At 41.1% G+C, this 18,665-nt stretch overlaps 1 protein-coding gene across 2 annotated transcripts in view; it reads right to left on the bottom strand.

The window, feature by feature from the left end:
• The window catches only part of LOC140730441 (tyrosine-protein phosphatase non-receptor type 14-like), a 256,024-nt gene that overhangs the window by 19,080 nt on the left and 218,279 nt on the right, over window positions 1-18,665 (bottom strand). For both annotated transcript variants that reach the window (XM_073050849.1, XM_073050850.1), the window contains 3 exons: window positions 8,331-8,549; window positions 5,662-5,790; window positions 2,501-2,735 (listed from right to left, as the gene is read on the bottom strand). In XM_073050849.1, the coding sequence (XP_072906950.1) occupies window positions 2,501-2,735; window positions 5,662-5,790; window positions 8,331-8,549 (583 nt within the window). The remainder of the gene's footprint in view (window positions 1-2,500; window positions 2,736-5,661; window positions 5,791-8,330; window positions 8,550-18,665) is intronic.

Here is an 18,665-nt window from a genome sequence, read left to right as displayed (position 1 = left end):
GTTTGACGTTGATAGTAGGTAAATTATTGGAAGGAGTACTAAGAGATAGGATCTATAAGTATTTGGATAGATAGGGACTTATTAGGGAGAGTCAACATGGCTTTGTGCGTGGTAGGTCATGTTTAACCAATCTGTTAGAGTTTTTCGAGGGGGTTACCAGGGAAGTGGATGAAGGGAAGGCAGTGGATGTTGTCTACATGGACTTCAGTAAGGCCTCTGACAAGGTCCCGCATGGGAGGTTAGTTAGGAAGATTCATTCGCTAGGTATACATGGAGAGGTAGTAAATTGGATTAGACATTGGCTCAATGGGAGAAGCCGGAGAGTGGTAGTGGAGGATTGCTTCTGAGTGGAGGCCTGTGACTAGTGGTATGCCACAAGGATTAGTGCTGGGTCCATTGTTATTTGTCATCTATGTCAATGATCTGGATGGTAATGGTAAATTGGATCAGCAAATTTGCAGATGATACAAAGATTGGAGGTGTAGTGAACCACTGAGGAAGGTTTTCAAAGCTTGCAGAGGGATTTGGACCAGCTGGAAAAATGGGCTGAAAAATGGCAGATGGAGTTTAATGAAGACAAGTGTGAGACTTTGGAAGGACAAACCAAGGTAGAACATACAAGGTAAATGGTAGGACACTGCAGAGTGTAGTAGAACAGAGGGATCTGGGAATACTGATACATAATTCCCCAAAAGTGGTGTCACAGGTAGATAAGATCGTAAAGAGAGCTTTTGGGACATTGGCCTTTATAAATCAAAGTATTGAGTATAAGAGTTGGAATGTTATGGTGAGGTTGTATAAGACATTGGTGACGCCAAATGTGGAGTATTGTGTGCAGTTTTGGTCAAATTACAGGAAGGATATTAATAAGGTTGAAAGAATGCAGAGAAGGTTTACAAGGATGTTGCCGTGACTTGAGAAACTGAGTTACAGAGAAAGGTTGAATGGGTTAGGACTTTATTCCCTGGAGTGTAGAAGAATGAGGAGAGATTTGATAGAGGTGTATAAAATTATGATGAGTATAGATAGAGTGAATGCAAGCAGGCTTTTTCCACTGAGGCTAGGGGAGAAAAAAAACCAGAGGATGTGGGTTAAAGGTGAAAAGGGAAAAGTTTCAAGGGAACATTGGGGGAGCTTCTTCACACAGAGAGTAGTGGGAGTGTGGAATGAGCTGCCAGTTGAAGTGGTAAATGCGGGCTCACTTTTAACATTTAAGAAAAACTTGGACAGGTACATGGATGGGAGGTGTATGGAGGGATATGGTCTAGGTGCAGGTCAGTGGGATTAGGCAGAAAGATGGTTTGGCACAGCCAAGAAAGGCCAAAAGACCTGTTTCTGTGCCGTCATGTTCTATGGTTCTATGCTTAACAGGATTTGTTATTAAACAATAATTGATGCTGATCCCGATGGGGTAAGCAATGAATGAAAGAGCATCTCAGGTGAAATAGGAAATGGAGGGGCAGACAGTTTTAGAGAGGTCTTGCAGAACTAGAGGTTTTGTTAACTAAACCATAAGCACCAATGATTAAGTATAAATTTCGAGAAATGTAAAGGCAGAACAGTGTACATTCTGTGTAGGGTGGTTTTGAATAATATTTGCAAAGAGTGATCAGGTATCTGCTGGAATAGTCAACATCGGGGACATGGGTGAGGGTGTTGGCTGCAGATGTGCTCAGGCAGATCAGAGTCAGACAACAGTACAGAGGAGGAGATGTCAAATGATGGCACAGATATCTGATACTGGGTTGAGCTACAGACGTCACAGAGGATGTGAATTGTCAGTCTCCATTATAAACTATACCTGTGTGGAAGAAATTTCTGTTCATGTGGGATAGACATATAGTGGCAGGTTCAAGATGCTTAGGAGTGAAGTGTTGAGACATTGTCAAGTGTCTTAAAGTAAACATGGATAAGCTATGTTTTTGGATAAAATTGCTGAAAGCGGCACATGGTTGAGAACTAGCATAGGAATGCATAAAGAATAACGTAAGTAATAGTACAAGCACAAGGGAAGCCACTGTTGGCAACTCTGTGGATAGATGATAATAAAGGCACCCACCTGAAAAACGATGGAGTCATAAAATATTTTGGAGAATGTGCAATACAGTTACAATCCAGGGTGACTGCTGAACTTGACCTTAAATTGGTTTTTTAAGTCAGGTGCATATTTACCCTGGAGTCTTGAGTGTCACATACCAAACTTACACACGTTTCTTTTCATTTACATGCATAAGTTATTTCAGCTGTACGATAATTGGTACAGTGATTTCAGATTCATTCAACAATTAATATAGGACAATTCAGCCCATAAGGAATGTTGGGGGGGAAAAAGTTGTGAAAATTCTTCTTCTGGATACCATTGCTCTCAGGCACACACTATGTTTGCTTAATGGTGTGTTTCTTCAAACTGAATTATCAATCAATAGTAAATGATAAAGTGAACATTTCATTCCATTGGTCTGCATGCATAAGGTACTACAATAGGTATCTTAGTACTTACACAAGAAACCCTGAACATCTTCTGGACAGCCGTGATCTGGCCAGTCTGTGTACTGCAAATGCCACACGGTCCTCTCCTGCCCAGACAACAGGTGCTTGACTTTTAAACCCGTAGTTGCATAGCAACCAGAATCTGTGCGGAATTTTGTTGTCACCTTAAATTTTCCATAAGTTGCTGAGCTGTGTTTTGAGCCCAGTTTGGGCCAGTATCGATGGGTCTTTGGTTTTCCTCCCTCCTGCATGATAAATAATAAAATCTCTTTGATTTAAGAAATTAAAAAGATGCTTCTATCAGTTCCTTGGTCATAAATTATGCACTACATTGCAAGAATAGGTGAATGGAAATAATAATAGACATTTCCCAATTCCACTGCATATTCACCAAGGCACCAAAAACAACCACTACATGTTCAGCCACATTTTTTAAATTTCTTTAATCACAGTCCTATACATTTGACTTGAACTACAGGAACTACATGACATTTAAGTTACTAAATGATAAAAGGAAACTGATTACAGCTCAAAAGCACAATTTGTTATGACAGTTTAACACATTAAATGACAACATGATTATATTAAAAAGGTCTGTTCAGGCCTAGTGATAAATAAGAGAACAAAAGTGGCATTGTGGGTAGTTTAATGATTATTCCAATGAAAGATTAAGGAACTAAGAAACATTATCAATATTTAAAGAGTATTTACATCTTCTACACCCAGGTCCTGTACCCTATCCTTCATTATCATGTGACTAGAAATTCAGTGACAATGTATTTTCCTCATGCGATATGAAAACACTTTTCACAACAGAATGTGGCAATGATGGTCTCTGGATATTTATGATTGGCAATTGTGCACTGATCTACTAGTGACATTCCCCGTGCAGCATTGAAAGCATTAGAGTGATACAGCACAGAACAGGCCCTTCTCCCCAGCATGTCCTGGCCATTAAATATCAACACAAATTCCATTAATTGTCACCTGGCCTGTAGCTGTCTTGGTGATTCATGTGCTTGTTTGAATAATGTTATGAGAGTCTAAACCACCGCCCCTCCCCCACAACACAGAATACTGCATATTCTAACTACCTTCTGGCTGCAAATATTCTTCCTGGGATCCCCAGTAAGCTTCCTTAATTTATATCCAAACGGTTATTTTATGTAGCAAACAGAATGAGTCACAACACTACTCCCTGGGATACATTCTGTTTGTAGGGTTCCAAGCACAAAATTAATATTTGACCGTCACCGTCTGTTTCCTATAACCAAGCCAATTTTGATACCAAATTGCAAATTTTCTTTGGATCCCATGGGTTCTACACTTTTTGAACCAGTTTCAGAATCAGGTTTATTATCACTGAATATACGACGTGTAATTTGTCATTTTGCAGCAGCAGTACAGTGCAAAGACAAAAAAACTATAAATGACAAAAAGAGTGCAAAAAAAGGGCTACTGAGATAATGTTCATGGGTTGATGGACTGTTCAGAAATATGATGGCAGAGGCAAAGAAGCTGTACCTTAATCATTGAGTGTGGGTCTTCAGGCTCCTGTACGACCTCCCTGATGGAAGCAATGAGAGCATGCCCTGGGTGATGGGGGTCCTTAATGATAGATGCCGTTTTTTTCAGGCATCATTTTCATTCCTCCGAAGATGTCCTGGAGATGTCCTAGTGCTCATGATGGAGCTGACTGAGTTTACAACTTTCTGCAATTATTTTGATTATGTGCAGTGGACACCCCCCCCCCTCCCCCCAATTCCAGATGTTGATGTAGCCTCCCACATTACATCTGTAGAAACTTGGGAGTGTCTTTGGTGACATACCAAATCTCCTCAAACTCCTAATGAAATATAGCCACTGCCATGTCTTTTTGTGTAACTGCATCAATATGTTGGACCCAGGATAGATATGCGGAGATGTTGACACCAGGAACTTGAAATTGCTCACCTTTTCCACTTATTTTTGTAATTACGTGGTTCTGAGGCAAATTATCAGCGTGGACATAATGGCTTGAAGAGCTTATTTGCATGTTATATGACTCCATGTCCATGTCATTTCACAGATCTAGCACCGATTGCTCTGTAGCAATGCACTTTAAAAACAACCTCCCTGATAAGGTCCAGGCTTGGAAGATCCCTGCCTTCTTTAGGCTTACACTCCAAGCTCATGGCCTTTAATCAATCTTTCCATCTCTCACCACTAGCTGTGACTCACGATTTCCAGACCAATCACCTCACTATCGTCAGACTCAAATCAGATGACCAATGTCCACCGAGAAATCAATCTAATGACCCTTGGTGATCCCCAGATTATCTTATGAACTGCTCTCAAACGCCAGATACCGATCACCATCCTCACTCTAGGCAACAACAACTTAGTGACCTAAGGACCACATCCAATGACATAACTGCTAGCAGTCAGGCCTCTGCCCAGGTATTGCGGTCGGGCCCCTGCTCTCTCTGCTCAAATTCTATTCCCCAACCTGGTACTTTTGTTCATGTGACACTCTCGGGTCTACAATAGGAAACTGAGAAATTATCATTTATTTACATTCCATAAACACAAATTATGGAATTTGTAAACAAATAAAAGACAATTCAAGGCCTGTTTGGTAGCTTTGTTTGGTACTATTTTTCTTCCTTAAAGGAAATCATTTTCTTCGTATTTATCCTACATTTGAACATAGATTGACAATATGGTCCCACTTAACTTTGTTAATGTGAGCATAAGAAATCCATTAGTAATGGTGATTGTTGGATTATAAATTTATTTCCTGTTCTTGAGAGCAGAAATACTTTCTTGTGAAGCATCAAAAGGTGAAAAAGTTTAAACTACTGTGTGCTTTGAAATCAGAGATTGTGTTAAGTATCTGCTATAAATAGAACTTAATGTTTAACAAAGCTAGTATACTTAAGGCTTTAAACAGAGAAATGCAATACTACATTTTTACTGTAAGGTAACACCACTTTAACCAAATTAGCTACGGAAAGACTGTGATATGTAACCAGAGGCTTTTGTTACTAAATAACCTTGCAAAACAACAGGAAGTGTATTGATCTTAAGAGGATAATAAACATTTAAGTCAGTAATCTCACTCTCACTACTCCCCCCACCCATCTACGGAACATCCTTAAGCATAAGTAACTGTAAAAACATAGAACTCACCTCTTCCGCTGTAACCATGACAATAACATTCACTCCTTGCTCCCACACCATTTGCCAGAAGTCATGGCACGTATGAGGCAGGGGTCCCTGTGTAGCAATATAATGCCAGTCTTCTCCAGCCACAGTAACCTGTTAATTAGAAGCAATATGAAATATTGTCACATCCTCCAAAATGTTAATGTAATTGAATATGTTGACATGAGGTTCTGCAGATGCTAGAGATCTTGAGCAACACACACAAAATGCTGGAGTTACTCAGCAAGTTTGGCAGCATCTATGTAAGGGAATAAACATTGACATTCAGAGACAAGGCAAGGGTCCTTGCCTGACACGTTGACTGTTTATTCCTCTCCATTGAACTGGATTTGGTAGCACTAGCCCCCTCTAGCCGTCACTAAACTGCTCTCCATCACATGTGTAGAAACAGCACAGGATCTTTCTTAAAAGTCTATCTAGAAAGGCTGACAGGGGCAGCAGATCATGATGGTACAGAGAGTGGAATATTGTGGTTTGTAGTGTCAGGTCTGCATATCAGTGAAAGGTGGGCATTGGGGTGCAATGGTTCCTTCGGGGTTTGGACACTGGCATCGAATTCGCAACTCTGAGAGGATATAATGACGTCTGGTACTTCTGTCTTCAGTGGGCCTGAGGTGGTGGTGCTGCTGCCTCTGGTCACAGGCCACTTCGCCTGCAGATCGAGTCTGTCACTGAGACCGATGCTTTGGATGATGTGGCTGTATTCAAAGCTCCGGGAAGTGGGTGTTTGGCTTGGAAAAGTTTAAAATGTGCTAGATTGTCCAAGGAGCAGGAATGATTAATAGAAATTGTTGGTGAGGGAGTGGAGGGGCTGCAGTTCCTGGAAGCTCTTGATAGGACGTGACATCCAAAGATGCTGTCATCGACCTCAGCTACGTAAATGAAGTCACCAGTGTTTGGCAGCACAGCATCCAGACCCCTGAGTTTGACTCCTGCCACTGACAAGAGGTATTTTTTGTGTCTTCTAGGCCTCTGTGGAAACTCACGCTCCAAAGCCTCAAGACACAGACCTCACTGTACCACTGTGTCGCTTTCAAAGCCTTTGTTGTCAGAATGAATTCTTGAATCAGAATGCTGTGAAGTGCATGAGCTAGTCTTAAGCAGTCATTAAAACTGGAGCCCTTGCTCAAGCTCTCGGCAATGAACAGCACAGTTGGTGGAGAAACTGAAGGAGCTGGATTTGCTGCAGATCGCGCTGCTGCCTATGTCAAAGCAGCATCGTTAAGACAGTGTGCAGTCAACAGCGAGTGATTGTCTTAGTTGCTTTTCTTGTCATTACAAGAACCTGTTGGACATCGTTAATGTGGAATGCTCCAAGTCTGGGTCAGTGATTCATTGACAGATGGCAGGGGAGCTGCAAGGCACCGATCGTGGCAAGGACGTGGCCTCAAGCCGTGATGTCACCTGTTTACAGCCGCCCAGGAGAGCGGCGTCAGAGTGGTGTGCTCCACCAGAGAGCCAGGGGTGGCGTGGCGTGGTGTCCAAGCTGGGATCAGTGCTGCTGCCTTGTTCACCCAGCAGAAGAAAAGCTGTATTGTGCTCAATTGCTGACTTCTGCACCATTCAAGGTCACAAGGTCTTGGATTTTTTTTAATGTGAATGTATTTTACTGATATCTTATATGTGCCATATCTGCCTTTTACTGTGTGTGACTGTTGCTTCTGTATTTTGCACCTTGCCCCTATTTTGTTTGGCTGTATCCATGTATGATTGAATGGCAATTAAAACTGAACTTGATGTTATGTGCAAAAAAAAAGTTAGACTCACTGATCAATGCATCCTGTTATTAAAGGAGGCCCAGAAAGAGCTGATATCCAACTGATATACACAGGTAGGATTTTTCACATCATAAAAGGATGATTTCAGCATTTTGGCAACAGATTTGGTTACTCACTTGTTAGGCAATGACTATTAAAACTAAATACTTGATCACCTCATTATGGGTGAGATGTGGAGACGTTGAAAAGCATGCAAAAGAGGTTTACCCACATTCTGTTTAGATTAGAGGGTGTGAGTTTGAGTAGAGGTTGGACAAACTTAGGATGTTTTTTCTGGAGCACTGGAGGCTAAAGGGAGAGCTGGTGCAAAAGGCAGAGACAGTCAGAATCCTTCTCTCCAGTGTAAAAATCTCAAATGCTAGAAGACTTGCATTTAAGGTGAGAGGGAATGATTAAGTGAAGAATGTAAAGCAATTTTTTTGTTTACACAGAGTTGCAATTCCTGGAATGGGCTGTTGGCGGGAGTGGTGGAAGCAGATGGAATAGCAGTGTTTACGAGGCTGTTAAGTACATGAATACACAGGCAACAGAGGAATGGGCAGAAGAGAATTAATTTTAGTTGGCAATCGTGTTCAGTGGAGACATTGTGGGTTGAAGGGCTTATTCCTGTGCTGTACTGTTTTTTTAAAATACTTATATTGGAAGGAAGGCAAAAATTCTGTGAATACATTGCATCTCCCATCTTTTAAATTATCAAATTACATCCGAAACATTCGTTACTAATATTTAAACAATTGCATTCAGAAATGGAGTTAAACCTTCACAAATATTCAGTATGTTTTGTATTCTAAAATTTATGACAATGCATGGAGCAGCTAGTGTATCCACGGTTATGTATCAGATGGTTACACTCACCTTTATATGAGAGGCATTTACGTAGCCAGTGTTGTTTTCTTTGGTTGGCACAAGTTCCACCCTGTTCTCCTCATATGGAACAACATCCCTGAAACGATTCCGTTCTACGTTTTCTGGAAGAGTTGCCGTGGTGAAAACACCATCTACCATTTTTTTTGGGATCTGCTCATACTCTGTAAACACCATATCTTCCTCCAGCTTTCTTTCAAGCATCTTACACTGCATTTCCAGAAAGGGAGAGGGAAATAAGTCAAGTTTCCCCCAGTATCTCAGAACAAAATAGCAAATGTACACTCATAACTTCAAAGAGAAGAGATGATCATTTTTGCTGCAGTTGACATGATAGGAAAACAGCAGAACACATACACTAATCTTACGTGACATACAAAATGCTGGAGTCAGGCACCATCTGTGGAGGGAAATAGACAGTCAACATTTCAGGTCAAGATCCTTCATCGGGACTGGAAAGAAAAACAGGAGAGTTCCAGTAATAACGGGGGGGGGGGGGGGGGGTGGAGCAAGAGCTGGCACATGATAGGTGGATCCATGTGATAGGGGGTTGATAGGTATGTGGGGGCGTATGGGAATGACATGAGAAGCTGAGAGGTGACAAAGGGCTGAAGACAGAATCTGATAAGAGAGGACAGTGGACCACGGTGGTGCGAAGGGGATCTGGAAGGAGGATGTGCGAGTGATAGATTGATTGAGAGGGCCGGGGAGGAAAATAGATGGGGTCATAGGGCTGGTGAGATCAGGGAAAAAGGAGACAGAGGAGAATGAATAGTGGAAGGCCATCACGTTGGAGACTACCACGGTGAGATATGAGGTGCTGTTTCTCTAATCTATATCTAGCTTCTGCTTGACTGTAGAGAAGGCAAGCTGCAAATGGCCGTGCACATATCATGTTATGGCACTTTGGTATAATATGTTATATTTGACAGGGACTACCAACGATGCTCCGTGAAAGTTGTTCCACTTCTTGTTGACAATTATGATATCACTATGGAGACATGTCTACATTGTAGAAGCTTAACTGATTATTGACAAAAATGGGATAGAATAGAAAATGTTCTCAAACCCCAATATGTCCAATTGTGGGAAAAGAAACAGTGACTAGGTCAAAAACCCTTCTTCAGAACCGGGACACTGATACGGTGAGGCTAGCGTTGCTGTGGGAATAATTGGCAAGCTATAGTGAAAGAATAAACAAAGGAACATAAAAATTATGAAGAGGGAGACTAAGAACACAAAGGAAACCCAAATCTTCAAAATGTAGAGTTGTAGGAACACACACAAAACGTTGGAGGAATTTCAGCAGGCCAGGCAGCATTTATGGAAAAGAGTATAATCAACAATTCGAGCTGGGACCCTTCATCAGGACTGGGGAGAAAAGATGAGGAGCCAGAGTAAGAAAGTGGGTGGAAGGGGACGAGGGGGAAGAGCCACATGGTGATAGGTGAAACCAGGAGGGGAAGGGGGGGGGTGGTGAAGTAAAGTGCTGAGAAGTTGGTACCCCCAGTTCACCATTCTCCATTCCTATATCCATCTCACCTTGTCTCCTTACCAGCCATTCACCTCCCTCCCTCTACTTTTCATGGCCTTCTGTCTTCTTGTATCACATCTCATCTCCCCTTCTCCAGCCCTGTATCTCAACACCGATTGTGATGGGCCGGCCACATCATCTGTTGCCTAACTCCTACCTCCCTAAACAACTCCCGTTTGGCCAACTTAGGGATGTAAAGTGCACTCCTGGAGGGCAGAAAAAGCAGTTCAAGAACAGAATCTGAGGAAGTACCACACTAACCTGAACAGGTGGGAGAAATTAGCACAGGACAGGGAAAGCTGGAGAAGGGCCGTCATTGAGCGGACTGCACAGCTCGAAGAATACCTCCACGTTGCTGCTGAGACTAAGCGGCTTCAACATAAGGAGAGACTGGGAAAGGCCCAACCATCTATGTCCACCACCACTTCAATGACCTACATCTGCCAACACTGCAAAAGGACTTGAGGATCACGGATCGGCCTCGTTGGTCATCTCAAGACCCACAAGTGACCATATCGACCACCAGGAGATGAATCATACTCAACTACGAGTAATCACTGATGATCTCTTTCAGCTCCCAACTTCCCAGCTCTTTGCTTCACCCTCCTTCCTCTCCCAGTTTCACCTATCACCTTGTGATTCTTCCTGCCCTTCCCCCCCACCACCCGCCCACTTTCTTACTCTGATTCCTCATCCTTTTCCCCAGTCCTGATGAAGGATCCTGGCCCGAAATTTCGATTATACTCTTTTCCACAGATGCTGCCTGGCCTGTGAGTTCCTCCAGCATTTTGTGTGTGTTGCTTGGATTTCCAGCATCTGCACATTTTCTCTTGCTTGTGTAGAATTGTGGGAAATACCCAACAAGTTAGACACTGCTAGTGAAGAAAGAAAAGCAGAATCACAGTTAAGCCAGGTAGTCCTTCAGGAAAACTTGTAAGCTGAAGTTGTAGAATTTCAACCTGGACTTCAGAACGGGGCCAGACAAAAACTGAGGTGCTATTCCTCGTCTTTATGTTAGGCTGTTTCATATCTGTGCCGGAGACCACAGAAAGATCACAGTGCGAGTGGGATAAGAGTTTGTTTGAGTAGCTCACGAGGAAACTTCAGATCACAGGGAGGAGAGGGAAGGCCAAGATATGTCTGGTGGGATCAACTGACTATTCCAGTTAAGTTCAATTAGGATACAAGTCTCCAAGTCTTTGTATATATTGTTATATTTATTTCAGATTAAGCTGAATAAGCTTTGCATTCTTTTTTTTAAAAGGGAATTCATCAACATATTCAAGTACGTTCAAGAATAAAATGACTGTTGGTCTAGTGGTAAAATTTACACTACGAACCACCAGGTGGTGCATTTGATAGGCTTATTCAATTACTTTTTTTCATTCAAGGGATATGGACACTGCTGGCAAAGCCAGCAATAACTGTCTCTGATTGCTCCTCGAACTAAGGAGGGAGAATGAATCAAGCACCTTGGTTAATGAGGACTGCTTGTAGTTCAGAACAGGCATGGGTGCCAGACAGTAGTGAACCAGACAGGTTTTATGAAAAGGTTCTGAAGAAGGGTAATCAACCTGAAATATTTAAAATTTCTCTTTCCACAGATGTTGCCTGGGCTGCTGAGCCAGAATGATTTTCATAATTTCTTTTTTGGTTGGCTTTCATGACAATCCTGTATATTCATGGTACCAATCCTTTTTTCCTTTCCAATATTTTTATTAGTTTCTACGTAGAATACAGAGTACAAGAAAGTGTATATAAAAGGGCAAAAAAGATTTTTTTTAAACTACCAATCACATTATATCTGTTCATAATAACAATCTCATTACTCTGTATACAATAGTTATATTGAACTATACTAATTTATTACAAAAAAATAATCTAACCCCTACCAAGACCGAAGCTGTACATTAAGGAGAAAAGAAGGTAAGATACCTTCTCATATAATAAAAATTAATAATAGCCAACATCTGAGCTTAAACAATGAACTGAAGGTTTTGAAAATAATTCAGAAAAGGTCCCCACAATGTTTGAAAGTCTTGACGAGATTCAGAAATTGAACAATGAATCTTCTCTAAATCTAAACATGATGTAACGTCGCATAACCATTGATCATGAGTAGGAGGAAAAACATCTTTCCACTTAAACAAAAGCATCCTCCTAGCTATAAGAGAGCTAAAGGCCAAAATATGTAAATCAGATGCCTTCAGCTTAATATCTTGTCCTGCAACAATACTGAATAGGGCCTTCAGAGGGTTAGGCGTAAAATTATCTTTAAAAAGTAAGGAAAAAGTTTGAAAAACTTCCTTCCAATATTTCTCAAGGTTCGGACATTTCCTATAAGCTCAGATAAGAACTTACTAGACCTAATTTTTAGTTTGACACCTTTTCATAATGGTTCAATATCTAATATTTATGGTATGTTACTGGAGATGAGGAATGTTCCTTTAGACAGAATTAAGTATCTCTGGGAACAAGATTTATACACATCAATATCTGAGGAAACTTGGAATGCAATTTTTAAACTGGTTAATACTTCCTCGCTATGTGCTTGTCATTCCCTCATACAATTTAAGGTGGTACATAGAGCTCATATGACTAAGGATAAGCTATCTCTTTTTTATTCAGATATATCTCCCTACTGTGAGAGATGTAATAATGGAGAAGCTTCATTAATTCATATGTTTTGGACCAATCCTTTTCTTAAATAAAAGGATCATTTAAATAAATTCCTCAGTTACTTCGATGGGAATCTAACTACCTCTTTAGATCATAGACCAAAACTCTTGTTTGTCCAAGGCCTTTATTATTTTCAATTATTACTGTAATTTCAGCACGAAAGCTCCTTTAAAAAAATTCCAGTAACAAAGGTCAATATCAAATGTTTACTGAGATTGTTGGCCATACTAATACTCTAGACTCTGCAGTCAGAGTAAAACCAGTTGGACAATTCTCCCATTACCAACACTACCATTGCAAAGCATTTTATAACATAGCTTTAATGCACAAACTTTGTATAAAGGCACCCCTGCATATTTCTTGAAGATTTATCCTCCTGTAATTGGCTTTCATTATATGTCTTGTTTCCTTTGTTCCTTAACAGACCACTTTTGTATATATGGATTTTGTTTGCTGTATGGTAGACTGTTATCAGCTCTCATATTAGCCACTGCCCCCCTGAAAAAAGATGCTAACCACATACTCTATCTTTGCCTCTTATCATCTTATGCACCTCTATAAAATCACCTCTCATCCTCTCTAGAGAAAAGCCCCAGCTCATCAACCTTTCTTCATAAGACAATAGAGGCGGAGCCTAGGAGGGACGATAGCGCCTAACGGCGACTCTTTAGCTTATATCTTCAGAAACAGTCCTATTTCTACCTTTAGCATCTTTATTTTTCCCTTTCAGAGTTCTTTTGAAGACTCTAACTTGGTGTTACACACAGGCTTCAGTTCTTTGCGGGAAGCGACCCGTTCTCGGGGTTCCACAACTGGCCGCTATTCGACATGCCAAAGATTTGGCCTGAGAGTCTTGATCGTGTTCAGAAGCCTAAGATCTCGGGGCTCTGGAGACGGGTGGATCAAGGGTCGGTGTCATGGCAGGAGACCCGTTTGTCGTCGGGGAGGCCGGAAAATCTTTCGCTGTGGGCCTGAATACCCCAGGTCTTCGTGATCTTCGGACACAGAGCTCAAAAAAAGTGACGAAGTGGATTTTTAACATCGTAAGCCAGCGGGTTTTTGTTATGTCTCCCGCTTGCTGTGAAAATGGGGGACACCTCCCTCTCCCTTGCCAGGGAGAGAGAGAGAACCTGTGGTTTGTTGAATTTCGTAGAAATGCGAAGCTTTTGTGGTAACTTTGTTCTGTGTCTTTGTTATTGCTTAGCACACACTTGGGCTCGGTGATGGTACCGATGTGTGTTTATTTTTGCTGGTGGGGGGAGGAGTGATCGTTGCTCGCTGCCGCTTACGTGCAGGAGGGGGGAGCTGGGGGGTGACTTTGGGGTTCTCATGTTTAACTGTCATTCATTCTTTGGTGCACTTCTCTGTTTTCATGGATGTTTGCGAAATAAAAGCATTTCAGGATGTATATTGTATATATTTCTCTGACATTAAATTTGGCCTTTGAAACTATCTAATCTAGGCAGGATCTTGGCAAATCTACTCTTCACCTTCTCTAAAGCTTCCAAACCCTTCCTAACATGAGGTGATCAGAACTGAGCACAATACTCCAAGTGTGACCTAACCAGAATTTTATTGACCTCATGGCTGTTGAATCCCATCTCCTGACTAATGAAAGCCAACACAATATGCATGGCAACTTTGAGAGGCCTATAGATGTATACCCCAAAATCCCTCTGCTCTTCCACACTGCGAGGAATCCAGACGTTCACCCTGTGCTCCGCCCCTTCCACAGTGGATCACTTCAGGTTTTTCTGCATTTAACTCCATCTGCCACTTCTCAGCCCAGTCTGCATTTGATCAATATCCTGTTATAACCTATGACAATCTTCCACCCTATCCGTAACAACACTAACCTTTATGTCATCTGCAAACTGACCATTCCACTTCCTCATCTGAATCTTGATAAAAATCACAAAGGGCAGAGGCCGCAGAACAGATCTCTGCAGAACATCACAGCTCATGGACCTCCAGGCAGAATACAATCTGTCTATTATCTGTAATGGCATGCCCTGCCCTGCTTCCAGCCCACCTAACACTCTCAGAATGCCTGTTTCATTCAAGAAGATAATGAGTAATTACCCTGTGATGGCTCAATCCCAAATTTACCTTTTCATCCATTCTATAGCTCCATGAAAAGGAAACCCAACTTATATTTTTCTCGTCCAGCTTAATAAATCTGAACACAAACAAGAGAAAATTTGCAAATGCTGGAGGAACTCGGCAGGCCAGGCAGCATCGACGGAAAGAAGTACAGTAGACGTTTTGGGCTGAGACCCACAAGGTGAGAGGTGAAACCAGGATGGGGGGGGGGGGGGGGGGGGAAGGGTGAAGTAAAGAGTTGGGAAGTTGATTGGTGGAAAGATATACAGGGCTTGAGAAGGCAGCATCTGATAGGAGAGGACAGAAGGCCATAGAGAAAAGGGGGGGGGGGGGAGGAGTACCAGAGGCAGGCAAGGAGGTAAGGTGAGAGCAGGAAAAGGGGATAGGGAATGGTGAAGGAGTGGAGGGGAGGCATTACCGGAAGTTCAAGAAATCAAATAAATCTGAATGTTTTTTGTAAACTAAGCTCCTCGTTTTTTGTTTAGTTAACAAGCTAGGAATTTGCTGTTCATTTTATCCTTATTTTCTGCATAATTAATAGTTTAAAACATATACAGAAGGACAATCTTATTCTGCACAATGCTGATTAAGAGATGGCAATGTGAGAAGTCATCAAACACCCAGAGTGACAGCACAGCCGCACGCGACCAGATGTGATTGAGTTCACTGGGCAAAGAACAGAAATGCCTGGCGTATTATAACATTACCATAGCTATGCCTCCTGTTTGTTAAACACAGTGTTCAGTACAGAAATAGGAATGCATTCCTCAGAATAAAGCAGGAAATTTTTTTTACCACCTAATTACAAGTTATCAAATGTAAGGTCATCTGAATAAGGAAGCTTTCAATATATTTTGTCGTGGCTCACACTCTAAGCTCTGCTACAATTGGCACATTAAAGTGTCCACCTTCAATAATACTGATAGGTGCTTTAAACTGAAATCTTATCAATAATTTGATTCTAAATATGATGCAAGTGTAATGCATGATGGTGTTGGGGCTATGAACCGAATCCGGTTCGCTGAACTGACATAATAACAGAAAGTGACCACTTTGTTTAGCAATATTGTCACATCTCCTCATCACATCCTCCATTTTTTGTTTAAGTCAAGTTCACTTCCAGTGCAGAGAGAAACGCTCTACATGGGTAACTGAAGCATTTTTTATGGTAGCAGAAAAGGTGCTAACCATGTAAATAGTGAGTTAGATTGTGGAACATAAGAAAAAAGGTTGCAAGAGAATGTTGAATGGAGTTTTGCAGTGTTTAGATGCACTAACTGTCCAATGGTATTAGCTAGAGACTGAAAGGGAGATGCAAAGCAAAGAAGAACCAGACTGACAAAAGATATGAGGGCGAAATATAGAAATGACAACGGTTTTAAGATAAATATCTTGCACAGTGTGCAGCTAATGAAAACTGGTGAGAGTAACGTTGATCAAAGAAACATCAATGTTTCGGAATTTTTGTGGTTGATCTTGTTAAAAGATTGAGATTAAGAACAGGTGAAAGGAATAATCTGGAGGAAATAAATATACTAGAGGTTTAGGATTTCCACAGAGTTCAAAGACAGAGGCAGACAGTACTCTGATTTGAAATAATGATGATGGCTTAATTGCTGACTGATGCTGAGCTCAGGAACAAATAAAACAGGAATCTGCAGTTAATAGGACATCATCCAGGTGAGTTAATAGGCAGCCAGAGTAAGGCTTAGGGACTAGCATACCGGTGTTACTGTGTAATGTCCATGGAAAGTCTAATCACAAACTTAATATTGGCCAAAGTCCTGAATAATAGAGAGATGGTAAAGGAGTTAGGAGAGATTTTAAATTGTCATCAATTTACCTATCAAAGCAAATATACATTTGCATGACTGACCTAACTTATAGATAACAAAAATGGCGGGGGGGGGGGATGCAAAAGATAGCTATGGATCATCTTAGATGTATGGTTTAGCTGGAACAGGTTAAGAGTGACAAGCGTCTCAGAGGCAGAGTACAGAGAGGCTAAAGGCCTCACAGCTGGAGTATTATGTTAAGCAATCATTTTAAAAAATTCTACAGTCAGAGCAATATTGCACAAAAACAAGTTCTTTGACCTACCTAGTCCTGATCTTCTGCCCCGTCCCATCTACCTGCATCTGGGCAATAGCCTTCTATACCTCTCTCATCTATTTATCTATCCAAACTTCTCTTAAACATTGCACTTGAACCTGCACCCACCCTCTCGAGTGAAGAATTTTCCCCTCAGATTCCCCTTAAATATTTCACCTTTCACCCTAAACCCGTGACTTCTAATTCTAATCCGACCTACACCTAACCTCAGCGAAAGACCTTGTTTATATTTACCTTATCTATACCCCTCATAATTTTTATAGCTCTAAGATCTCCCCTCATTATTCTATGCTCCAGATAATATAAATATAAATAAAAACAGAATTACAGATTAAAAATGTAATTATGAATAGGCAAACGTAAATTCAAGTTCTTTCTGTTATGGTCAATAATAAAGATATGTAATTTGGTTTGAATTGATAATGCTGATTGTAGCATTAAATATATGTTGTGAAGAGTTGTTTGACCAGAGTAAAATACTACTTTTTCCATTCTGCCATTCTTATGTTTTAACCTTGAATGAAACTTCCAAAATTTAAATAAAACATTAGGACTGAAAATAGAAATAAAATTGTGCCCTGCTTAGCACACAGGATGTATTACTAAGTATGTGAAGAGATCTCTATAGCATTATATGTCGAGAGGTATATTACTGACAAAGTTGCTATGTTTGGAAGCTGGCAGGAATCCCACTTCTCCCTGTTGTTCTGTGCTGTTGTGCTAGGATACCGACACAAATCCAGTAAAACATTGCCTTATAGATTTGTGCAGAGGTGCTGTCTGTATAGCTTGGTGTTTGGTAGGACTTAGGATCTCGCCCATGCCAGAACCGTGGCTGTGAATATTGTAGCTGACCTTTGTGATGACAGCTTGCCTGAACTCTCTGGTCTCTCTTATCACCTCTTGTTGCTGGAGCTTGCTGCCTCCTCCTCTCTCTGTTCGCTTCTCCATTAATAAGCAAACCTATGACTGAGGAAAGCTGGGCAGCCAAACTAGGAAAGGAGCCAGCAGTGACCATCATATCGACCCATGCGGTCTGTCAACAGATGGAGCAGATGCTGCTGGACCCCACTGTTCAAACCTGAGCCCTGTAGGCTCAGTGCTGAGTGTAACTATTCACCCCACCTCTTCAAACAGGCCACTGGGTAGTATGGCACTTGCAGCCTAAACAGATGCATTCTTGAAGCCCAGATGGTGAGTAAGCAGTGTGTTCAGCCTGGAGGACCGAGTGCAGAGTAATGAATTATGACTGGGGAGAGTGCTGGGTTATGAATGGCCTAGTCAAAAGGAAAGATCCCTGAAATGTTGCTTACAATCCCATAAACAAGGAAGTATCAATCTGGAGAATTCATCTCAAGGCAGTGACTTTCAGAATGAGACTGAAAGACAGTCATATATAGTACTGATATATGCTCCTAGCTATCTAAAAAAACCAAAGCAAATGCTGATACCATGAATAGAAGCTACACTCAAGCTGCAGAAATATCAATATATTACTGCAGGAAATTAGAAATCATCACCCATACTAATTTGTTTTTAAATATCACCAAGTAAAAGCTCATCAGGACTACATGAGAGAAAATTGCTCTACAATCCTCAATGAAAGAAAATTGATAATCAGCAGCAGCAGCAACAACAACATTACTAAAATTGAACATGCATGACTAACTCCTTCATGAAAAATTGCCCACAGTTACTCTTGTAGGGAGCACCTGCATTCATACCATTTAGTAGACTAAATATTTATCATAGTACACAGTAGTAAACATTAATTTGTATGTATTTCCTAAAAACATCATTTTAAAATTTAATTCTGTGGATCATTAGTTAATGCAGAAAGTGTACTATTTGTAGAGTAAGTAACAGGGATAATTACAAAGCAGTGATCTTATTTAAAG

Source organism: Hemitrygon akajei, chromosome 7, assembly GCF_048418815.1.
Source record: "Hemitrygon akajei chromosome 7, sHemAka1.3, whole genome shotgun sequence".
In the NCBI taxonomy this organism is placed as follows: domain Eukaryota; kingdom Metazoa; phylum Chordata; class Chondrichthyes; order Myliobatiformes; family Dasyatidae; genus Hemitrygon; species Hemitrygon akajei.
The sequence above is the reverse complement of the archived record's forward strand: the minus strand, read 5'-3'. Positions and strand labels throughout refer to the sequence as shown.